At 40.0% G+C, this 25862-nt stretch overlaps 1 protein-coding gene across 1 annotated transcript in view; it reads right to left on the bottom strand.

The window, feature by feature from the left end:
• Positions 1–4810: 4810 nt before the first annotated feature.
• LOC128850191 (sorting nexin-2-like) overlaps positions 4811–25862 on the bottom strand; it is a 58672-nt gene continuing 37620 nt past the window's right edge. Inside the window, exons 8-16 of the mRNA XM_054053179.1 lie at positions 16320–16395; positions 14936–15049; positions 14620–14713; positions 10832–11037; positions 8681–8824; positions 8194–8205; positions 5894–5974; positions 5711–5782; positions 4811–4861 (exon numbers count right to left, since the gene is read on the bottom strand). Coding sequence (XP_053909154.1) covers positions 4811–4861; positions 5711–5782; positions 5894–5974; positions 8194–8205; positions 8681–8824; positions 10832–11037; positions 14620–14713; positions 14936–15049; positions 16320–16395 — 850 coding nt within the window. The remainder of the gene's footprint in view (positions 4862–5710; positions 5783–5893; positions 5975–8193; positions 8206–8680; positions 8825–10831; positions 11038–14619; positions 14714–14935; positions 15050–16319; positions 16396–25862) is intronic.

Genomic DNA, 25862 nt, shown 5'->3' with positions numbered 1-25862 from the left:
ACCAGCTTTGTTGCTCTTCTCTGGACACGCTCCAGAGCCTCAACATCCTTCTTGTAGTGAGGGGCCCAGAACTGAACACAGTACTCAAGGTGCGGTCTCACCAGTGTCGAGTACAGGGGCAGAATAACCTCCCTGGACCTGCTGGTCACGCCGTTTCTGATACAAGCCAAGATGCCATTGGCCTTCTTGGCCCCCTGGGCACACTGCTGGCTCATGTTCAGATGGCTGTCAATCAACACCCCCAGCTCCTTCTCCTCTGGGCAGCTTTCTAGCCAGACTTCCTCTAGTCTGTAGCACTGCATAGGATTGTTGTACGCCAAGTGCAGGACCCGACATTTGGCCTTGTTAAACCTCATGTCATTGGTCTCAGCCCAGCAGTCCAGCCTGTTCAGATCCCTTTGCAGAGCCTCCCTACCCTCCAGCAGATCCACACTTCCACCCAGCTTAGTGTCATAATTCAGGGAATACTTTATCTCCAAATAATTAACATCGACTGTGGCGGGTTAGCCTTTGCTAACAGTCAAACTGGGAGAGAGAATAAGAACAGGAATAAGAAAGGTGGGAGGACAGGTGTCAAGGGTCAGATGTCAGGGAAGATACTTCTCTGAAACACCTTATAGGTAGTAAAGGATCCACTAGGAAGCTGATGCAACCGGCAGCCCAGCTGAAAAGCCTCTACACAAATGTACGAAGCTTGGGTAACAAGCAGGAGTAGCTGGAAGCTACCATGCTACTAGAAAGCTATGATCTAGTTGCCATCATGGAAATGTGGTGAGATGAATCCCATGACTGGAGTGTGGCTATCAACAGTTACAGGCTGTTCAGAAAGGACAGACTGGGAAGGAGGGGCAGAGGTGTTGCCCTCTATCTCAGGAAAGGGATAGAATGTGAAGAACTGTCATTGAAGAGTAGCCACGAACAGGTTGAAAGCTTGTGGGTCAGAAGTAAAGACAGAGGAACCAACGGGAACCTTGTGGTTGGTGTCTACTACAAGCCACCTGATCAAGGAGAAATAACCGATGAAGTCTTCTTCCTCCAGCTACAGGAGGTTTCATGCTCGCAAGCTGTCATCCTACTGGGGGACTTCAACCACCCTGACATATGCTGGAAAAGCATCACGGCGAGCTGTAGGCAATCCAGGAGACTCCTGGAGTGCATTGAAGATAATTTCTTAGTCCAGCTGATAAAGACCCCCACCTGAGGAGATGCAATACTGGACCTTATGGTCACCAATACTAGTGAACTCATCAGTGACATTAGGATCAGAGGCAGCCTGGGCTGCAGTGATCATGCACTGGTGGAGTTCAAGGTCCAGAGGGATATGGGACAGGCGAGGAGTATATTCAGGACCCTAAAATTTCAGGAAAGCAGACTTCCAGCTCTTCCAGGAGTCTCCTCACACCTCCTGGGTCAATGGACAACAAGATGGGGACCAGGGGAGTAAAGCCCCTCCCACAGTAGAGGAGGATCAGGTTAGTGAACACCTGAAGAACCTGAACATTTATAAGTCTATGGGACCTGATGAGATACATCCCAGAGTCCTGAGGGAATTGGCAGATGTGGTTGCCAAGCCACTCTCCATGATATTGGAAAAATCATGGCAGTCAGGAGAAGTCCCTGGTGACTGGAAGAAGGGTAACGTTGTGCCCATTTTTAAAAAGGGTAGAAAAGATGACCCTGAGAACTATCGCCCTGTCAGCCTCACCTCTGTGCCTGAGAAGATCATGGAACAGATCCTCCTAAAAGCTATGCTAAAGCACATGGAGGACAGGAAGGTGATTAATGGCAGCCAGCATGGCTTCACCAGGGGCAAATCCTGTGTGACCAACTTAGTGGCTTTCTATGATGGGGTAACCGCAGCAGTGGATATGGGTAAACAAACGGATATGATCTATCTGGACTTCTGTAAAGCCTTTGACACGGTCCCCCACATCTTTCTCTCTAAATTGGAGAGAGATGGATTTGATTGGTGGACGGTAAGGTGGATAAGAAACTGGTTGGATGGTCATAGTCCAGATGGAGATCGGTGACCAGTGGTGTCCCTCAGAGGTCCATACTGGGACCAATGCTGATTAAAATCTTCATCAATGATATTGACAGCGAGATTGAGTGCACCCTTACCAAGTCTGCAGATGACACCAAGCTGAGTGGTGTAGTTGCCACACCAGGACAGGATGTCATCCAGAGGGACCTGGACAGGCTGGAGAAGTGGGCCTGTGAGAACCTCATGAGGTTCCACAAGGCCAAGTGCAAGGTCCTACACCTGGGTCAGGGCAAACCCCTATTTCAGTACACGATGGGGGATGATGTAATTGAGAGCAGCCCTGCAGAGAAGGACTTGGGGGTGCTAGTCAATGAGAAGCTCGACATGAGCTGGCAATATGCGCTCGCAGCCCACGACAAACTTATCGTGGGCTGCATCAAAAGAAGCGTGGCCAGCAGGTCGAGGGAGGTGATTCTGCCCCTCCATTCCTCTCTTGTTAGACCTCATCTGGAATACTGTGTCCAGTTCTGGAATCCTCAATGTAAGAAGGATATGAAGCTGTTGGAAGGGGTCCAGAGGAGGGCTACAAAGATGACTGGAGGACTTGAGCACCTTCCCTCAGGTGGAAGGCTGAGAGAGTTTGGCTTGTTCAGCCTGGAGAGGAGGCTCCTAGGAGACCTTATAGCGACCTTCCAGTACCTGAAGGGGTCCTACAAGAAAGCTGGGAAGGGACTGTTTACAAAGGCTTGTAGTGATAGGATGAGGGGCAATGGATATGAACTAGAGAGAGGCAGATTTAGGCTTGATATAAGGAAGAATTTCTTCACTGTGAGAGTGGTGAGACACTGGAACAGGTTGCCCACAGGGAAGTTGTGGATGCCCCATCCCTGGAGGTGTTCAAGGCCAGGTTGGATGGGGCCTTGGGCAGCCTGATCTAGTGGGATGTCCCTGCCCATGGCAGGGGGGTTGGAACTAGATGGTGTTTAAGGTCCCTTACAACCCTAACTATTCAATGATTCTGAGAAAGTTCTTGGGTTGAGATAAAGATGGGAAAATTGTTTACCAATTACCGTCAAAGTGAAACCAGACTCAACTTGGGGAACATTAAGTTAATTTATTGCCAATTAATATAGACATCTAACTACTGATTCAGGTAATCAGAAACAAAAGGACAAACATTAAAACACCTTTCCTCCTCCCTTTCCCCAGCTCAGCTTCACTCCAGACTCCTCTACGTCTGAGAGGTGCAGGTGGAATGGGAGGTGGATGGGTGGATTCTGCTCAGTACATAATGGTTTCTCTCTGCTGCTCCTTTCTTCTCACACTTTTGCTCTGCTCCAGCATGAGTTCTCCATGGGCTGCAGTTCCTTCTGGAGTATACAACAGATCTGTCACATGTCCTTCACAGGTCGAAAGGAATATCTGTTCTGCCATAGACCATCACATCCTTCTCCTTCTCTGACCTTCTTGTTCCCTCCTCCTCTCCTTGTCTGGCCTTTTCTCTTTTCTTTTCAAAGGCACCACCAGTTTTGCTGATGGGCTCAGCTTTGGTCTGTGGTGGGTCTGTTGCAGAGTCACCTGGAACCAGCTGTGTCCAGCACAGGGCAACTCTTAGTCTCTTCCCATAGAGGCCACTTCTGCAGACCTCCTGCCTACTACCAAAACCTTGTCACATACACCAAATACACTAACTTAAATACTGAGGGGGGAAAAAAAATAAGTTTTAGTCCCTGGATTAGTCCCTGGAGATTACTTAATATTGTGACATCTCATGAACATTTTTCTTTTTGAATAGGGAGAAACAACGCCACTGTTTTTGTCTATATATTCCACCTGTGAACAACTACTAAGCACAAGTAGCATTGCTTTGTTAAACAGTTAAGTTTTTGAGCCTGCTGAGTTAGCAAAGATATCCACAGCAGTGTGTTGAGAAGGCTGAAAATTTAATACCATTCCAAATAGGGTTCTTATTTTTCCATATTTTTTGTTTGGCTATCACCATCATGAGGGCCTCTACCATGTTACATTCCATAGAAAACTACTCAACACAATCTATAGAGCATTCTTTACTTTCCACAAGCAAACTAGGAGAATCTATTAAAATTACTTTATGCTGATAGCACTAGAGACAGGACAAATAACAGGCCAAGAATCAGATACCAAAGAACGTGTCCCAGGGTGCTGAGGCCAGGCCCATTTGCAAGCAAATGATGTGAAGCTGGCATGCTCAATGCATGACTACTGATGCACTACAAGGGGCTGGACTAGATGATCTCTAAAAGATCCCTTCCAACCCAAACTATTCTACCTATTGATGCCTTCGATATAATCTCAATCTGTTATAAATGCTACTTTTAAGAACATCAGTAAATATCTAGAGAAACAAAGTAAGAGTTTAATCTTTCACAAGATACATTTCTTAATTTTTGTAATCACAGAAACATGATTTTGTACAGGAATGTGTAAGTGAACATTAATTAGTGCAATTAAATTTGTTTCAAAGATAAACATACTGCAGAACACTGCATCATAAAGAACAAAAATATCCACTTTCTGGCCTTACAGTGCACATTTTGGTGCAAGTATTAAGACACAATAGTGTTCAGTTCAACAATGTACTGCAGAACATCATGCCACAGTCCACTTCAAAGAGGGTCATAACATGCAGCTTGTTAATAAAATGTTATGGTATATAAAACCAGCATGTGTTAATTCATTATATATATAGTGGTTTATTTGGATGATTTTGAAGTGATATCAGTATGGAATTTAGTTTTTATCCAGGACAAACATCCAGAGTCTTTTGTTATTTGGAAAAGTCTTCTTTTAGACGATGGATTTGGCTTCAGGTAGGAATGCCTCCCAGTATTTTATAAGCTTGCAGAGAAGGAAAAAAAAACCCATACACTTTAAGTACTGAATGTTGGAAAAGAACACACATATACCTTTCTCCTCTTGTACAGAATTTGTCTCCACTGGACAAAGTAAGAACACAGATGCTTCCATTCACATTATCCATTGTCCATTAATTAATTATCTGTTCATGTTATTACATGAGGCAAGATAAAAAACAAGTAATAAATACACAAATCTGCTCATGCAAAGAGTGTTATTACACACTGAGCACATTTCCACAGAATATAGTTACACAGAAGTTGTTTGCATAGTGAGTTTGCCATTCTTAACTCTAAAGGTGTTTTGTTTTTTAATTTCTTTATTAAATAATCTGGAGGGTTATATTCCCAGACTGGAAAAAGGAAAGATTCCAGACACTCATTTGGGAACCAGGCCTACTTCTGAGTCACTGAAAGCTGTTTTACTGCTGTACAATAATCAGTATGTTTTTTAAAAAATCACCTTTTTGCGTTTTTTTTTAAAAAAGAAAAGCAGATAAGCTTTTGAGTATTCAGGCCTCTTCAGTGAGCTTAAGCACATATTTAATGCATTTATCTCCAATCTACAAGTATTACTTGAATAGACAAGACCCTCCAATCCCCCTCATCTCCCTGACAAAGCTTCTCTCTTGCTCCCCTGAATTAGGGCTATGCAAGTGAGAACAGTAATAGCTGGGGAACAGCAATCACTGTGTTCTCCTGCAATATATTACAGACTAGAGTTAGTTCTCTATGTTTTAGAGACTGCTATACTTAAAGCCTGCCTTTTTTAACTAACCTAATACGGGACATATTAAATATTAGCTTGTACAAAAATTTGAAAATTTCTTACCTGCTGTTGTGTTTGCACCAATGATTCTAAGTACTTGATAATAACAGTTTTAAAGTCTTTCACTCGTTCCCTCTGTTAATAAAGTAAATAATTACAGCAGATTAACCTCTTAACCAAGTTTGCTTGGAACATTAATATTATATAAAGCAAAACTGTCATTTATTTGGACAAAATTATACATGCCTCAAATCTTTGCACTTCTTCACGAATGGTTTTGGAGATCTGTTCAAAATCCTTTTCCCCTTGCTGAACTTTTGTCTCCCACTGGCAAAGGAAAAACATGCAGAGATCAGACTGCATTCTCTGTTCAGTCTATTAGTATCTGAACTTTTTTTTTTTGCGTATTAGTGATAGTCATTCAAGAGTTGAAAAGCACCTTTTTGGTTTCTGACATATTTAAGGAAAAGTCTCAGTACAGTAATTTCAAAACAACAATTTATAGAGATCAGTTAAAACAATGATATCTCTAAGGTAATGTTATGTGTATACCAAATATAAAAAGTTAATATTGTTATTAATGAATATTTAGTAATAAAAAAATTAAAGACTCTTTATCAAAAAAAGGATGATCTCTGAAGCTATTCCCTTTACAAACACTGCTATAAAAGGAATGCAAACCTTTAAGTTTTCTTACCTGTTCAATCAAATGAGAAAAAGTCTCAAAAAATAGTTGCCTGTACTTTCCTATTCACAGAAGAGATTATTAAATTTTCATCTCTGCCTATGGTCAAATAAATGCTTATTTTTGTCATATTTCTGCTGCAGATGACAAACTAAGAAGGACATGTTCATTGGTCAGAATGTATGTTATTTAGGCAAGCCAAAGCACAAATTCTCTTTCTCAGTGCGGACTTTTTTAAGAGACAGCATGAATTAAAAAAAAAAATAAATAAAAAAAGAAAAGAATAAAAAATTGCAGGCAAGAGCATAGATAGAAGATTCAGAGGAAGTGAGGCTGCTTGTACGATTTTGTCATAATTGGAACAAGGTATTAATATCAATACTACAAAACACTTAGGCATGTTTGTCCTTATTTTATGTCAAAAGACATCCAGCTACACAATTAAGAAACCATCACCAACTAGATTAACTTATCATTATTAGACTTTCCTTTGCACCTGCAACTACTATATTGCTAAATTTAAACCATCTGTATATTATCAATAAAGCTATCATCCGGACACTTCAGACATATGCATTCTAACGGAGATTCTAAAAATGCAACCGTATTTGTTAATCTCAACATACTAACTGAATTGTGGGAGCTAATAGATCTGGTAACAGTTATCTTTCTCACAAAAAAGCAGCCAGGAAGCAACATACACCAATACAGTATATTCCTGCTAGTGATGCTATTTGGTCACAAGAGCATATTTTGGTACGGTGTCATCTTACTGTTGTGATATGTAATGAACATCCATTAAAAGAAATATCTTGAGATATTTATGGGTTTAGTCTGCATACATTCAAAGTTTCCCTATTGTCTTTTCAGATGTACACTTATGGAGCTATGCAATAAGTCATAACAGGATGTGCTTCAGGGATATACTAATATGTGCACAGCCTAGAAAGTTAGCTAATAACTAAATCAGTATAAAATTCAGTCCAGGAAAAGAGAGATTAAGATTGCTTTGAAATACTTTGTGCCTTTCTATTACAGCAGCTTAGAAGTGCTCGAAACTTCAGAGAAAGCCTCTATAGACCTATGAACTCACATCTCACTTTTATCACATCCAATCACCAGGGTCTGTAGGAATTAGCACTGGATAGGTTTGCCATCTTACAGTTTCTGACAAAGAAAAATCTTCCCCTTGTTTAACACGGTGTTTTGAAGACCACTCTTTTAGCTGCTCAAAGGAACTAGTCATGGATGAAGCTCAAGCTGCATAGGCTTCCACTTTTCGATATCTCTGTGAAAAGGGTTGCTACAAAAGAATTCAGTCACTGAATATATTTCAGTGAAAGTAAGAATTTTCTGCCAGCATATTCAAATTCTGGGTTTCCTAACAACCTTCTCTAAACACATGATAAAGTAGGAAAATAAAATCTTTCAGGAACAACATAATGAATTCTTTTTATTTTAAGAATTAGAAAGGTTCATCGTGTGTTTCCTTCTACTCCAAACACTCAGGAATTAGTTTTGCCAATGAGTCCCAGCTCACTTGTTGCATGGTGGATGGATGACATCAAGAGAGCCAACCAGCAAGAATGTGGTCACAAAAGAGTGACGCTTTTTTCCCAGTCAACAAGGGCCTTTTTAAAGAAAAAAAGAAAGTCATGTTAACGTGCAACTTCAACACTGTACATAAAATATATTGAAATGCAGAAAGAATAAAGCAGCTTGGGTTAGTGACTAATGAAGCAGCCAAACTTAATAAAGTGCATAAGAGATTGAAATCTGCAATGATATTCTCCATTATTTCATGAGAAAACAGTGGTGCATAACAAGAATGTGTTAATGTTAAATAATTAAGCTGCCCTACCTCTTCAATATCCTTAGTGAAGCATGTTAAAAAAAAACTTCAATGTTAGATTTTTACTGAAATTATAATATATGTATATATTTTTCAAATATATATATCTAAGTAGATATGCTGGATCATTAAGCAAAGCATGAGAACTAGTCTTTTCAGCTAGATTTTAGCTTTAGAAGCTAGGAAATGTTCTTCCGACTATCCAAGTCATCTGCAACAGTTAAAAGCACTTTCAGACTTGTTCATGTTCCCCTTCTCCCATCTCCCAGACTCTGCAAAGACAGTATTTGACTGCCTTACATATCTCAGAATGGGTAACAATTGTGCACATCTCATATTTTAAATATATTCCTTTTAACAATTTCAGTAGATATGAGAAATAGCAAATAAGTGATTTACAAACAAAAATTGTATAAAATAGTGTATTAATAGGGATTGGATAAATCAGTACAAAAAGTCTGGTCTCCAGAATAATATAAATACTTGATAACATTACCTCTTTTATATCATCTTTAGCTTGCTGCAGTTTATCAGGTCTGTTGGCAAGTTGGAGCTTTGCTTCAGTTTCATGTTTTTTTTGTAAAGTGACCTGAACATCTTGCCATTTCTGCCAGCATTTCATTCGATGATCAAACACACCCTGTAAGTATGGATGTTTATTAAGCAACTGCAATTGATAAAGTTATATAAATTCCTATTAGGAAGATATTTCTGGATAAAACTGAAATAAATGTACTCAAAAAAAAACTTCTCTCTGTGTTGGATTTTATTTGACAGCATGCTTGCACAGCTAAATACCATCAAAAATAACAGAGGGCATTCAAGAAACCTCTCTAGAGCACCTTGGTGTTCCAAATCATTTTGTGCTCCTTGTCCCATCACAAAACTACCAACAGATGGAGGTAGCAGAATTAAAGTATACATTTTTAATATATTATGTATTCTAATATATTTTAATAGAATATAGAACATATAGAATAGCAAATAGACTATAACTATACATATTGTGTGTGTGTATATATATATATATTAAAAATATATATCAAAACATATTCCCAACAGCCTGACAAGTTCAAAGATATTTCTGGATAAAATTCTCTGACATCCTTGTGATGGGTTGACCCTTCGCTGGCTGCCAGCCCCCACCCACAGCTGCTCTCATTCCATCTCCTCAACAGGACAGAGGGAGAAAATAAGATGCAAAAAAGTTAATGGGTCAGGATAAAGACAGGGAGATCACTTACCAATTACCATTACAGGAAGAACTGACTCAACTTGGGGAAGATTATTTTATTGACAATTAAAAAGAGTAGGATGATGAGAAACAAAGACAAAAACTAAAACACCTTCCTACCCCTTCTTCCCAGGCTCAACATCACTCCTTCATTCCCAACTCCTCTACTTCCTCCCTGCCCAGGGAATGGGGGGAATGCAGCACAGGGGGAATGGGGGTGGGGGGGGAGGGCGTGTGTGTGCAGTCAGTTCATAACAGTTTCTCTCTGCTGCTTCTTCCTCCTTACACTTTTCCCCTGCTCCAGTATGAGTCCTTCCCTGGGCCTGCAGTCCTTCAAGAACTGCTCTTTCATGGGCTCTTTGCCACAGTTCCTGTCAGGAGCCTGCTCCTGCATGGGCTCTCCAGGACATGAAGCTTCCTTCAGGGCATATCCACTTGCTTGGGTGTGGTCCTCTCCAAAGGTTGCAGGGAAATATCTGTTCCAGCACCTGGAGCACCTCCTCCCCCTCCTTCTCTGACCTTGGTGTCTCCAGGAGTGTTTCTTACACTTCCCCTTCACATACACACTCTGCTGAACAGCAATTTGTCCTTTCTTAAGTATTTTTTTCATAGAGGTACCACCAGCTTTGCCGACTGGCTCAGCTTTGACCAGCAGTGGGTCCATTGAAGAGCTGTCTGGAGCCAGCTGTGTCTGGCACTGGGCAGGCCCTGGCCTCTTCTCACAGAAGCCACCCCTGCAGCCATCCCACTACCAAAACCTTGTCATATAAACCAAATACGACCCCTCCTCATGTCAAAACCTAATCATGCTGTACACCAAAACTGAATACTTCCTTTAATGAGGTGTAGATCCACAAGTGATATTTTTGATTTATTTACTGAAACTATTGGTTATCTAGTATGGACAAATTATGTTCTTGAAAATGTTTTATGAGCATACTGTAAAAATCAGTTACCTGAAAGAGAAGTGCACAGTGTGTTAACTACCATGGTGTTCCTAAATACTCTGCACAATTAATATTGTTCTAATTAGAAGACATTCATCATTTGGATTTTGTCTGGATCCTATTAATCCATGCCTGTTTTTTGTCACAACAACTTTTTATCATGGAAATATATGATCATGGATTCATTCATTTTAATCCATTGTAATTTCAGGCAAAAACTCATCAGTCTTAACTGTGTGGTGAAGCATGCAAATGCATACAAAGATTCATAGAATCATAGAATGGTTTGGGTCAGAAGGGACCTTAAGGATCACCTAGTTCCAACCCCCCTGCCATTGGCAGGGACACCTTCCACTAGATCAGGCTGCCCAAGGCCCCATCCAACCTGGCTATTTACCTTAAATATACAAACTGCACAGTGTGACCCTAAACACAAAAATTATGTACTTTTCCTAGCAGTACTTACTTTTACTGCAGCAATAAGACGAATGTAGTCACCAAGCAGTTCTGAGAACACATAAAAATCTGCAAAAGCTTGTTCTTGATGCAATTGATCTATCTTCTCCTCAATCTCTGCAAGCTGAGACAAAGCTCTAGATAGAGCAGTGTGGTCATCTGAATTACCTAACATGGCAGCACTTTTAGCAAAGGCAGCTGTGTTAGCTGAAAGCTCTGAAATACAGGAGTGACATCCAGTACAACAAAGTTAATTTGTTATGTTACTCTTCAAGATAGATCAACCAAGGAGACCTCTGCCCTACAGCAACCTTAACTTTACCAACTGAAAAATATAAACTATATTTCCTCAAACTTATGATAAAATACACAAGGAGATACATAATGTAACCACATTTAGGAAAGCATAGTGCACCCAGAACTTTCCAACATTAGTAAATGATTTGCTGATTCTGTTATGTGATGTCTATTGTGTCTTGCAAAATACATGGAAGAAACTGTCACTTCAGTATTATCCAACTGCTTAGTTCAGAAAAAGTCCAAATCCACAAAACAAAAGTCAAGTCACCTATACAGCAAATTCAAGAAAATCTTAACTGGTCTGTAGGGAAGTTGTTCCATGCAATTGGAGGGTGGGGAGAAGGAAGAAAAGGAAGAGAATTATTCAATGAGAACATCAACACCAGAGTGGAATTTGCTTCCATTATACTGTTCTATTGACTAAAGTATCTTTAACAAGACTGTGTATGCATTAATATACTGTCCTATTTTGACATCCCTTAAAAAAAAAAAAAGGAATATGACTTTGTGTATTGACGGAGACCAGCTCACAGGGACGCCTAAATCGACAGACGGACTACCGCTCTGGTGGCAAGTAGCAACATTTTATTCTCCAAATGGAGTTTTTATACTCTTCTGGTTGAGATAACATCGTACTTGTATGCACTGTTTACATACTTTATTATTATTCTTGTTGTGAGAAAGCAGGCTCTACAAGTTCTACAAAACAAGGGTCTACGCGTCTGTCCAGAGTTCACATAACATCCTTAACTAAATCTGCAGGTGTTCCTGGAGTGTATACGTTTAGCTTGGGCCCTGGAATGGGGAGAAACACATTATACTGCCAAGAACCTCTGTGTCCGCATCCTCCCTTCCAGGAGGAGCGGCTTTTAATCTCAGCACAGTTTTCTGTTATAGACCCTTTCAGGCCCCACAGAACACTGCTCTCAAGGCCTCTGGCTTCATCATTCTGCTTTTGACCCTTTCAGGCCCTCAGAATGTATAATGGTTCTCCTCAGTGTATGGCATCCATTAAGCTGAAGTTTTGAGCTTATTCATTAACAAATACTTAGGGAACTGTCTTACCAAACCTTATGTTAAGTCATTATGTACAACATTAACTCCTATAAAGGTCCTTTGAATAAAATATCATTGTAATCCAACTTAGTTAAGGGCTGAAAACATAAGTTTGCTTATAACTTTGCTGCTTTTGCAGAATCATCAGAACACCAGAAATATTTGTGGAAGAAAAGTCTTCAAATATTGAAAACTATCACAACTTAAATACCACTCTTAAGAAAAGCATTTATTGAAATCTAAGAGCAGGTCTCAAATCTGCAGTAATCAGCTACATTCTCATTTTTATTACTTCTTAAAATATTCTTTAACCTTGAAGACATCTGATCTCAGGCATTTGCCTCTACAGAGAATAATTCCTGGTAGAGGTTTGAGAAAACAACTTAAGACATATTCATGTACTTTTAAAAGGGCAGAATCGAATGGTGACCCCATACTTAAACATAATGCATCTGTGTCAGAAGGTAAATTTATAGTCTTTCATGTACTAAAAATCAAACTTTGATTTGTTTAATTTATATTAAAAAATAGAAGAAAAGTTATCTACAACTTTGCCTAGTGCTCCTCCCATACAGGGAAACCCCTTCAAACGACAAAAGTATCCTGATTTGTCTCCTGTCAGAAAGCAGTACTGGGGAAACTAGACCAGGGAATCAGACTGGCAGAGGCCATAATAAATGATAAATTAAAAACTGATTGTCTCATAGATACTGGATCACAATTTTCCATGATTAAAGCAGAATCATGTTCTGGAGCCATCCCTCTGAAACATCAGAACATATTAGTAAACAGAGTAAATGGAGAAGTGGTTCTTTATTCAATAGTTAAGGTAAGGTAAAATTGGAACTTCCCTTTCACATCCCCCCAATACTAAATGCTACTAGGAAATCTAAATATATTGTGCATGGATATTCTGTGAGGCAAAAGCTGGATACAGGGCAATGTTAAATGGGCTTTTAAAACAACTGATGAAGAAGCAATTCCAGGGTCCCAGTTGTGAGGTTACCATTTTCAGGACCAAATGGATAGGGGGTAGGAAATAAGTCCCCTAGTCCACTTGGCAAATTGATTATGATGGACCTCTCCCACAAACACCCAAGGGGTGGTGCTATATTCTTACTGGAGTTGCAATAATATCAGGCTTAGGGAAATTTTTTCCTTGCAGGTGAGCTGATGGTCACTGTGGAAGGACTTAATGGATGGTTTGCTGACACTCCAATGCCTTATGCTGTGCAGTCTGACAATGTCTCTCATTTAAAAAAATTAGATCATACAAGAATGGTATGAATGTAATGGAGTTGCCTGGGTGTTGCACCTGCCCTACAGACCCCAAAGTAATGGCATGGTCGAGAGACTGAATAGTCTAATAAATGAACTCTAGGGCAAAATTTATATACAGGAAAATGGGGTAAAGCCCTGTCTGAAGCTGTCACGCTTAAATAACCAACAGACACCCATTAGATGCCTGGTAGAATGAACTCTTTTTTCTGCTCTCCAACCAACAAAACCTTTAAAACTTCCACTGTCAGCCTGTCACTTTTGTCAGGGTGATACTGTTCTCATTAATTAACTTTCAGTGGTTAAAATATCTGTCCCTTTACTAACTCCCTGAGAAAAGGGCATATGGAAAACTATTTCTAAATGAGGACTCCCTCTAACTATCATTGAGGATTGGATAATTTCCAAAACCAGATAATTTCTTATCGCTTCAGGTAATGACCTATACTTGGATGGATTCTTCAGCCTGAATAAACCTGGAACGCACCCAAGGAATTATCACTTTATCTTCGTGGAAATTCCAACTATACTGTCATAGCACCCATTGCATTGTACTTATCTTTATTTGTACCCTGTTTTTCCTTATTTCATGACTGGAACAATAATCATGTCATTCAGTTCACGAACATCATCTCTCAAATGGGTAATGAATAAAACTGCTGGCATTGTTTATACCATCCTCAATCTTCAGATACCAATTCTGGGTAGTTAGCTGAACCTGTTCCTGAAATGTCTTGGTACCAATCTAAATTGGCATACTCACCTCCCGACCCTCCAACTTATCAAACCCAGCACATTCGTATAACCCCATGGTGAATTACAATGCCTGAACATACAAATTCAACATGGGTGGGAGAAACAAGCCATTGTAGAAGAAAAGTAAATAGTCTATATTGTTAAATTTTCCTCTGAGAATGTAAAAATTATGAAACTTAGAAATTAGATTCTACTATATTGTAATACATAGGAATAAAACCCAGATTTACTAGAAAGGCTAGAGCACTTGAAACTAAAAGGTAGAGTTAGAAGACTTTTGCATTAAAATTTACTATACAATTAACTATTTGTTAGTTAAGAGCTCTGACAGATGAAGTTCCTGCTACATTAACATTTTCTAAAGCTCTAAGCACTTAAACACATGCAGTCACATAAAAGTAAAGTTACCTTTTCTATGGCATAATAATGCTTCAACGCTGGCATGAAGTTTCCTAAGTTGCTGATCCAGATTTTCAAATTGCTGCTGCTTTTCTTCAAACCACTGACAAAAGAGGAAAGAGTCTAGCATTACAATTTAGATTATCAACAGCATTTCTTATTTTATTTTATTATTTATATCTAGGATGATCAACTGATACAGCTAAAAATACAAGACAATAAGCAAATTACTATCTCATTTTCTACTTCCACAGCTTTAAAATGCAATTGTTGAGCCTCATTATTCGACTCATTATTCAAGTAAAAAAAAAAAATCAGCTATTACTGAATCCGACTCATTCATCTTGATTGTCATTTTGTTGACAGCATCAGCAGCCTTGTTTACCATCCTCAATATTCCTGCTCCACTCAGAGCCTGGGTGTTAACCGCTCTTGGCAGCTGTAAATGAATGACAGATAAGGGCAAATAGACTGGTTAAAAGGCTGGAGGTTTAACTGGGTACAAGGGGGAAAGAAAAGGATAGACTATGTTCTTTACTCCTATGTATTACAGTATAATAGAATCTAATTTCTAAATTTTACTATTTTTACATACTCAGAGGAAAACTTAACAATATAGACTATTTACTTTTCTCCTACACCTTTACAATTAAATGGAACAAACAATCTACTTGTCAAAAGCTATGGACTAGACAAAGGTCCTAACTAGCCACCTATATACTAGAAAACAAACTGCCGCTACAGAAAAGCTTAGATTTACAATAAAATACAGAAATTCTGTAAACCACTTCATTATAATGCAAGATTCACATTGTGTATAAATCATAACAAGTTGATGTCTTTTAGCTTTTAAATATAGGCCAGGTTTCAAAACCTATCTCATGAGTATTGTGAGATCTGTGCATTTGTGAGATATTTGGAAATCCTCAGTAATAAGTTAACAAACTTCAAATAATATTATTTATAACATTAGTCTAAATATGCTGCACAAAGTGGCCCCAATGTCAAGCCATTTTCACTTCATATCTGATACTTCGTGCCAGCAGCATTGACACTTTAAGTTATATATCAATGATGCTTTTCTCAGTATTGCAGCCTCTGTGACTTATTAGCATAGATAAGATAGTGACATTGGCCAAAAGACAATCCATTATTACAGTAAATCCACATTTATAGACTTATGTTTTTGGAGAAATAACAGACAACCTGTTCTGCAAGATATTAAATTTTGTGAAAGGTGCCAGACTGATAGCATTGGTGACTGATCCTCTATCCACAAAACATCTAGCATGGCTAGCAGCACTGCATTATCACGCCAATAAATCTCAAGCTTGACTCCTAGAGACAAGAACTGTTTCCAAGGCAGTTTAATTCGTGATCTTAATTAACTCTCAGTAGTGCTGATTATAGATTTTCACTCTGTGTATGGTGAGCTTCAGTTGGAACTGAACAGACCAACTCACTTGGCAGAAGTCATTGAACAGCAGATAGCTTTTGGTCACTACCAACCTAAGATTTATCAGAGGTAGAGGCAATAGACTTTGTGTGTGATTACTTAAGTAGCCTTTTGTCACTCTGTCCCATCATGGGCACAATCCAATTTGATTTCATATAAATTTAGGAGATTAGGTCTCTCAAAACAAAGAGTACATTACTTTGACAATTACCAAATCTAGAAACAAATAAGGAACTTAAAAGAATGTAAATACCTCAGAACTTTCCAAGAACTGCCTTAAATCTGGATCCTGCAACAAAGTAGGATGATTTACTGTTCTTTGTAGATACCTATGATTTAAAAAAGTTAAAATGTTAGATAACAAACCAGATTTAATGTGCCTGACAGCACTGGAAAGTGTCCTTTAGCAAAATAATGTGTACAATGCAAGCAGCATGTAACCTTTCTTCATTATCTAATGGGATTTGAACACTTGCAAAGTCACCTCCAAATACAAGTTGCTGGCAGTGGTTTCTAACTCAGTTTGTTTACATCAAACTTCTTAAAGTGTCATAATTTGCCATAAATCTGTTTCACAGTATTAAAATAATATACTTGATATTTTTAACACCTCAGTGAAGTCTTCCTGCTCTAACAACCAATTAAAGTCAGAAAATAGATGGGCTTGTTTAAACATTCACATGCAGTGCAGTGAACAGGCTTGTTGTTACAGCTAATTCTAGATGGCTTGTTTTAGAATTAAAGGAAGTTTTGGAGAAGTGAGCTGATCTTGTTCTGGGTATGAACTATTTATTCACTGGCTAGACATCCTTCAAGCTATATTAGTTCTACAGGACTCATCCACTGAGAATTTAAATTAGTGCAACTCCTTCGTTTTGCAGTTCTGCTTGGTTCTAAAAACTATTGATTGTACAAATATGAGTTGAAGAGGGAAATTTCTACAGTGTTCATTCACTAAATAACACTGCAAGTTTGTCATAACTACTTTTAATATTATGGATTAAAGGAAAGTGTACAAGAATGCTTTACAGAAGCTTAATATCTCAAAAGATCACGGGAGCATGAGAAAGAAAACAATATTGCCATTTAAGATGTACTAACAGAATGCCATTGATAAATGGGAAATGTTTAAGCTTGTGTATTGATCAACAGCAATTGTCTAAGCTTGTATATCTTATAGTGGTATGCACCTTGAGAAATGTTTTTCTAAGGGGGACCCATTGTGCAAGGAACAGGCATCCCGCAAGGTAAGATAAGGAAGCAGGAAAGCCACTCTGCTGTACCAGCAGAAAAGAACCTTTTTTATTTTTTAAAGTTTGGGCTGTACCTCCCCCTAAGGTTGAAAGTTTATCAACAAGGAAGACTTCAAGCCTTCACCTTTGGACCCCAGGAGGGGTCCTCATGACCACTCAAAAGACCGACTGCGCATGCAAGCAAGGCATGGAGATATGTTAATGATTTCTCAAAAAAGAATGAATATGTAATGCATTTTCAGGGAATGAAATGAATGTGCATAGATCTGTAACATAAAAGACACGTGGTTTTCTTGCTTAGTGTGTGTGTTTTTGGAGGAGCAATTCCCCCACACACACACAGCTGCTAATAAAGGGAATACCTGCCCAGTCGCACCTAGCCTCCCACTTCGGTGAGGAGTGTTAGAAAGCAAGGGGGGGTTGGAAACTCCGTTCTTTGAATCACCATGAAACAGTATTTGTACTTTTTGCAAAACTTTAGTTTTAGTATCAGAACTGCCCCATTACAGTCACATATTGCTCGGAAACTGTTATATAGGCTGAGACTTAACTGGAAGTTTAAGTACATTGATATAGGAAACACAAGGTATTTTCTCCATCCTTTATTAGATATGGCCACCATATCCTTTTCTTCCTTTCTAAAGAAGGTAAGAGTTGCAGTGAAACTTTTTCATACGTTAGATTGCTCAACTTTTCCTTGCTTATTCTAATAGTCAGTAGCAAGTACAAGTCAAAGTTGACATGACAAAGACCTTTTTCTTTAGAACTTTGCTACTAGAGAATAACAATCCAAGGGAGATAACTAACATTTTTATTCGAGATAACTAGAGGTATGCTTGAAGACACCTGTCAGATTTGAGGTACATGAGTTCGCTGTACTAAAGCATAAACTTCAGTGAACTCAATAAAAAAGGCAGGTTGCTTTCCTGCTCACTTTACCTTTTGCTGTGGGCAATCTAGAACAGATTTCTTTGGTCTTTCTGGAGCATATTAATATGTTTCCCTCAGCTTTAGGCAACAGCAACATAACACCTGCCTCTAAGTATCTTTTTGAACACCTCAGTAGGCAGATGACCTTTTAGTTCTGAATGGTAAAGCTAGCTAAAATTGACTTAGGAACACAAAGAAAAAGTTGCTTGTTCCCAGATAAGACTATCATGGTCTTTCTAAAAAAAGGAAATGGAATATATCTTGAAGCCTTTCCAACACTGTCGAAAGTACTGAGGAGTCCCTTACCCAGTATGGGAAGAATGCTTAACATCCACTAGTTTAACTCCTTTAACAAATGAAAGAGCAACACTTAAAAGCATGCACACAAATTTGTGAATTAAACTTTTCCTAATCCCAGTCCTGTCATTAAAGTGACCAACTAAGGAGGAAACTGATGAGTGAAAGCAGACAAGGGGGGTTGGGAGTGTTTGTTAAAGCTTGGCGTTGTTCGCCTTGAAGACCTTGGAAGTTGATAACGAAGGAGGCAGCTAGCAGAAGTTTACTGATAAGTGGGCATTGGAATGCAGAAAGCTGGAAAACAACTAGAAGAGACTGTGCTCATACACAGTTCAAGGAAAAAAACTTTTTTTCATCCTGAGGAAGACTTGTTACTTCATCCCTAAGACCCCAGCCCACGACCACCAGGAGGCACTACACAGGCGCAAGACTGGAGCTAACCTTCCAGAACTAATTATCATACGAAGCGGGGAAAGGTTATGAATATGTAGTAGGCACTTATACCTATGCATGTCTTTACACTAAAAGTAGCTGCTTGTTAAGTTATACAGTGTGCAAGCTAGGAGGAGAACCCCTTTGCACCCCAGCGCTGTAAATAAACATACCTGCTTTATAACTCATTTTGGGTTATAGGGTTTGATTCCACAAATCAGTTTGGCATCCCAGATGGGACACCCTCTGCCCAGCTGCAGGATCGGTGGGGAGTGGGACATTCTAAGGCGTACCCCGTTAAGCTATTTCTCCCATCTCTACCCGATCGCTGCAGGGAGAGAGATGGCCCATCAGTGGGAGGACCAGGTATGTGATTTATGTATGATATGGTATGATAATTTGGATGTACCTGCAGGAGAATTAGGAGAAGAGTCTGTAAATCGTGTATGGGACGCCTCATGTGATGATGAAGGGTCGCTTTGCCGAGATCCCGTAAGGCCGTGAGGGGGATATGAATCCCCTTTTGCGCTGGGTTAGGAGGTGGCACTGCCCACCCCTGGGTAAAATAGCAAATTCGCTACTGTGGTCTGGTATGGGTGCTCCCTGCTGTGATAGCAAAGCACCAGGTAAAATATAATCCCAAGATTCTCGTGAGATGGAGACACGGAGTGAGGGATTATGGTATAATCCCAAAATTCTCATAAGGCGGTAGACGCAGAGTGAGGGATTATGATACTATACATGGTATTATAGGTAAGATAATATTATTATTGTATATAGTATTATTATGAATTGGGTACTCCTTGCTGAGGAAGCAGGAGTGCTGCATATGAGATAGCTATCATCTTCTGCACCTGTTGCAAATCTTCAATATCGGCACGGTGATAATTTTAGCACCGCTAAGAGCTCATTTAAAATATCTCATATGTTGTGGAGTGTTTGTTTGTGAGTGCACGGTAGCGTGAGACATGCAATTGAGTGTGAAGCGAGTGCAGAGTTCCGATCCGCAGTTTGCTCTCCTGCAAAGGAAGCAGCCGGAGACAAACAAAGCGAGTGATCACTGCTATACGTTGTGTGTTTTATGTCATAAGTATACTCTGTGAATTGTTTGACGTATGACAGAGTGTCAGTGGAATTGAAAGGGATAGCTTACCGAGGGACGTTCTTCCTCCATAGACAGGAGCCAGAGGCGGACTGAGTTCAAAATGTTGAAAGACTTGCAAATTGTTTAGAAGCCCTGTTTATCTTGATCCTAGGAATGCACCTACAAAGCCTTTTAATTTCAAACATCCATTGAGCTGGCAAATGGGTATATTTACCTTGGACCTTTGGAATGGAAGGCTGCAAAGGATGACATTTTAAAACACCTAGCATAGAAGAAGGAAAAAGAAAGGAGAAAAATGGGAGAAGTGGCTGAGAGTACCCCTTCCTTTTCCCCCTTCCTGGTATGCGAGTTATGCTGAGTTATGTGAGTTAGGTGCTGTGTGTGTGAGTTAACCCTTCCCCTCCCGGAATGTGAGTTAAGTGTTCTGTGTGGCAGAAAAGAATAATTTGAAAGTGTAAAAGCAAAAAGGTTTGCGTGGACAGGGAGGGCCAGAATTCTGCAAGCTGATGGAATGGATCAGATTTGGTGTTCGGACTATCATAAAGTTTTATTGTGCTATTCAGCTAGGTTGGTATCACTCTATTGTCCTGAGTGTCTGTAATCTGTGGATGGGAATTGTTGCTAGTCTTGTGGGAATACCCTGAGAACTTGGAGACAGGCCATTTGCAAGTGTTTAAATGCTTTGTAGAAGTTAGAGACATGTAGAGTCGGAAGGTAGTATAATGGGGGCAAAATCAAGTGAGAATTTCCTCGGGCAAGCCCCTTAGGACAGCACTGGAAGGAACTGGCAGGGGGAGCTGAGGGTAAGAAGAATGAGTAAGAAGAGGACTGCAGTACCGTTTTGCAACTAATGTTTTTTTTTAAGGAGAGAAGGAAAGTGGAATGAAGTGTTTTTCACCCTCCAAAACCATTCGGAGTGGCAAAGGGACAGTGGGATGTTTCCGCCGCAGAAGCCTATGGTACTCACCATTGAGCAGGAAAATAACAAAGAATTTAAAGGTAAAATGAGGTGGTGTTGCATGACGTGCATTATTGAGCAAGGGTGTACTAGAATAAATAAAATTCACCGGACACCAGAACAACATTTACCTGATTTGCTTAAGCCTCCCCCTCAATCACAGGAATGGGATACAGGCTTGGATGGGACCCCCCCCCCCCCCCCCCCCCCTCAAATAGCCCGGTATCTTCCTGCATCAGGGAAAGGTCTGCTTTGGTCTGCTTTGACAGTTTTACAGGCACCTCTCCAGGAAGACCGAGACAAAAATAGAAAAAAATGAAAAAGAAAAAAACCAAAACAACAACAAAAAAACCCAAAACACAAACCCAAGAACAAACAAAACTGATTGTAAAACTGTAGGGGATTTGGAAAGAGTATTTTCCCCTCCAAGACCCAATGTGGGATCACGACAGATCTAAACATGTAGAAAAATTACAGGTATATTAGGAGTGAATCTCGAAGGGAATGAAAAGGGCCATACCTGATCTATAACTCATTTTGGGTTATAGGGTTTGATTCCACAAATCAAAACCAGTTATCTCTGTCACAGAGACCTAAAGTTGTCTGGAAGTGATTCAGTTGTCTAATTACACCAGTCTCCGCTGTTATTCCAAGCCTTCATACCTTATAACATCAATGTTTAAGCCAAGGGCTGGAATGTGAAGTCTGACCTTGCTTCTTTCTTTCTCTTAAACTATTCTTCTGAAGGCTGATCGAAGCGAGAATAAAGTTTGCTTTTGATTTTCACCCTTAGAGCAACCTTGTCAGCCTCCAGATCGCCGCACAGATAAACAACACCCCCCCCCCCCCCCCCCCCCCCCGTCTTTTGACTGTGCAGGTTGGAAGATGCCCGGGTATGAGCGTGTAGCTTGTGGATCCGGGGCATGACATTCAGTAACAGACTTCTTGTATAGCCAGGATATGTTTCAGAGTTCTGCTCCAAGTGACAGAACTACTTCGGTAACTTGAGGCTGCAGTTTTAAGTAGCAAATGTTAAGCTGTATACTAATTTTTAGTGATGGACAGCTGTAAGATACCTGTAAGTATTTTGAGGGTCAACATCAGTTCAGATGTTCTTCTATTAGTTAAGAAATGGAGGGATGGTAGCAACAAGATTCTGAAGAGATATTTTTCCAATTAAGATTGTTTCTGGAAATCCAAAAGTTCAAGAGCTTCATATATTACCTGTTAGATATGCTCTTTGACATACCATCAAATACCTTTGATTTCTATTAATTTTCTAGTTTAACTTAAACTGTTAAATGGAGTATTGTTTTCCCATAATGTAATAACCACATAGAATCATATCACAGCAATGGGTATGTTATAAAATTATACCAAAATTAAGTCTGTATACTTGATTCAATTCTACGCAACCATAAGTTACAGAATTTTTACTAGTTGCTTTACCAGCCATGCCAACAGGAAGGGATGATGCAGCACATCAGTGACAGTTCCCTTTGTGATAGGTGCTCTCCTCCTGTTTGAAGTAACTGAATTTTGGTCCAGGCAGACACTCAGCAAGTAGGCCTAACTGAAGTTAATCCTCTTGTGCAAGGCTGTCAGCGAGAACCCAGCACCAAAACCACAAAAATGGTTTGGCTGGAGACTGGGCTGATAAGTGGCAGAAACTGCGTGAACACAGCAGAAAACCTGACTATGAGCAAATCACTTTATGCTATAAGTATCCGTAGCCATCAGGGTCCATTGAGTTCTCCTTTCATACCAGCTGGCTGTGCAGCGATCTCCCCTTGAGTAGGTAAAACCTCTCAAGGTTACCCCTCGAGGCCAAGAGACCCCTTATCTGACACCAGGCATTAATGGGTTGGTATGTGACATATTTTGCATGCATGTAACATTTAAGATACGTATAGTAAGCTTACATGATGATAGTTGTAAACCATACTAACTTTAAGTATACTAAGTAGTAATGACTGCCAATCCATCTGTACTTATTAAATATTTTACATACCTACATTTACTGTTTAGAACTCAATAAACTAACTACTAGATCGGATCTGAGTGATTTCTGACTCTTCTGTGACAAAATTGGTATAGTCAGCAGGATGTCAGGTTTGATTACTGACTACTTATGGAGGCACAGAGACTGGGCATGCAAAAGTTGTGATAACTGAATAAGACAGAGGAAAAGTTAAACATTATGAGAGAGAAACTGAAAAATGGTAAAGAAAAAGGAACAATATGTGAGATGTTGGGAAAGTGTTTAGAAGCAGCATGTCACTAAAAAAATGCAAAGAAAAGGAAGTAAGAATGTTACAAGATGAGGTTGAGCAAAAAAAGCAAAAAGAAATGCTGTTATCTCTGCAAATAGAACAATTGCTGAAACAACTGGGAGAGGAAAAGTGAAAAAGAGTAGAGGACTGTGGAAAATCAGCAATAGATGCAATGCTGTAAGTTAGCAGAAAATTGCCAATACTAGACTTGTGTTGAAACTCCCTAATAAGAACAAAATAGGCCCAAAATACCCCATAGACTGTAAATGGACAGAGATCTGCCCAGTTCAGCTTGAGCAAGTGCTTATCTTGCTGGAACACAGGACACTGCGGTCAAACGTTCGGACAAAGCCCCACCAATTATGGCAACTGAGAAACGTCTGCGGGGAGGGGGGGTGGGGGGGTGTAGGCCTCACAGACCGGTGTTGCTTCTGTGTGGCCGGAAGAGCAGCTGCTGTTGCTTCAGCAAAGCCAAAAAGGCAGTCATATCTCTGTAGCCTAGGATGGCCATATCCTCATCCCCCTCCCTTGTGTTCTTGCACAACAATTCTTGGTAAGATCAATTCCATATTAGGTGTTGAACTTAGCCCCAGTTGAGGGCTAATCAGGACACGATATCTGACTTTGCTCCCACCTCACAAAGAGTCACCAAAAGTATAAATCTGGCATTTAGAATCCCTCAATTTTCAAGGTGAGGAACTCCAACTATGGGATGATTTGATGGGTCTGGATCCCTTTCTCCTCCCCAAGCAGAGACACCTCCTTGGTAATATTTGCACCTCCAACCAGGATGTTACCTGGGAAATTATAGTTAACTATAAGCACTTAATTTTTAGATCTAGCTTGATTATGCTGTGAGTGAATTTATCACCTGCAATCTCAAACTTGTTATACCTGTCACTGCAATAAATTATTTCACTGATTCAACTTTGTGGATCTGATCAGTGAATAACAGGCTTTGACAAATAAAGACTGGTCCTACCAGCCTCGTGAAACTGCTCAGTGAGAGTCCTCTGCAGACACTGACCAGCTTGGTTGATTAAGTCAAATTTGTGAGACTGTTCAGTGAAAGACCCTCTTTGGACATTGACAGGCAAATTTACTCTCAGACCCAAAAGTCCCTCTTTGGATGCTGACAGGCCTGGTTGATCCTGCCTTTCAGTGAAAGCCCCTTATGGGGCACTGGAAAGCAAACCTCTAAGCAGGAACTGACTCTGACAGTATTCCTTAGACATAAACTGTTGTCCAGGTCTAAGGCTAAGTTTGCCTCACCTAAATTCCACCAGCTGCACTTAAATTCCTCTCTAAGAGGGAGTTCAGAAAACAAGGAGATCCTTAATGAAAATGTGTGACACCAACAGTAGGGTTTCCCTGCTACATATCAGACTTACCCTTTTAATGCAACAAGGACAAACTAGAAAGTGATAATCCAGGCCTCCAATCCCCCAGACCCTGTAAAGAACTTTAAGTTAATTTTGCCCCTGGAAGATTGGGATGGAGACATATGGGGGGATCCTGACCAGGAATTTAGCAATGAGAGTAATAAAGAGAGTGGTCTAGATGAATCACAGTTTAAAGTGGCCCTTATTATTAAAACTGAGGTACCCATAGGGCCCCAGGGGGGTAACCAAAGTAATACAATGAGAACCATTCCGTGGGACCTACTTTAATAAGCTAATTTGCAGGACAAATATGGGTAGAAGCCTGGTGAAAGCAAAACTGAATATTTATGGTGAGTTCTCCTGACAGAGGGGAGCTTGTATTATGTTAAATCAAGATGAAGTAGATGGCTTTTGGGGACCAGGGGTATTTTTAACAGGGAGACCAGACCAGATCCAAACAATGAACCGCATTCTATCACGCACTAAATAGCTTATTAGGCAGGGTGGCATAGACCCTCAGGATAGGAGGGAGCCCACTGCTCTACCAATAAGATCATTAAGCAAACTTTCTACTGACACTGCAAAAGCAGCCTGCCTTCAGGCTATGAACAAAAGAGGCGCATATGGTAATTATCCTATCTCTGTCCCTGTAGGCCTCCAATCTCATAAACACCTGATGAAAGCTTATCAATGGGATAACACAGATGGCCCTCACATTTATGTCCTAGTCAGCCCCCAAAGACAGCTAGCAAAATTTTTAATTGACATGGGAACTCAAATTTCAATAATCTAAAATTTGGATGCCTAAAGAATTAACACTAAGCCCAGCCAATGAAGGGTTAACATAACAGGATTTACCAGCAAAAGATATGCCCCATAGCTAAAGTAAACCTGTTATTGCCCAGGGAGAAAAGGATATTAATGCACCAATTAGCAGCAGTTCCAAGGAAATAAAATGTTTTCAGCTTTCACATATTACAAGGACAAGCCTGGAAATTGCCAGACAGAAGTGTTTGGTCATTTGGCTATCCAAAACATCCTTGGTTCGCTGAGAGAAAATTAGCGTCTATCGGTGGGCATCAGTTAACTGGGATAGTTCACTTGCTGTGAGCTGCAGCCACACTGCCTGACTCAAAAATAACTGATGTCCCTCAGTATCCTATCTC

The sequence above is a fragment of the Cuculus canorus genome, chromosome W (assembly GCF_017976375.1).
Source record: "Cuculus canorus isolate bCucCan1 chromosome W, bCucCan1.pri, whole genome shotgun sequence".
In the NCBI taxonomy this organism is placed as follows: Eukaryota; Metazoa; Chordata; class Aves; order Cuculiformes; family Cuculidae; genus Cuculus; species Cuculus canorus.
This window is presented reverse-complemented; position numbering and strand designations above follow the sequence as displayed.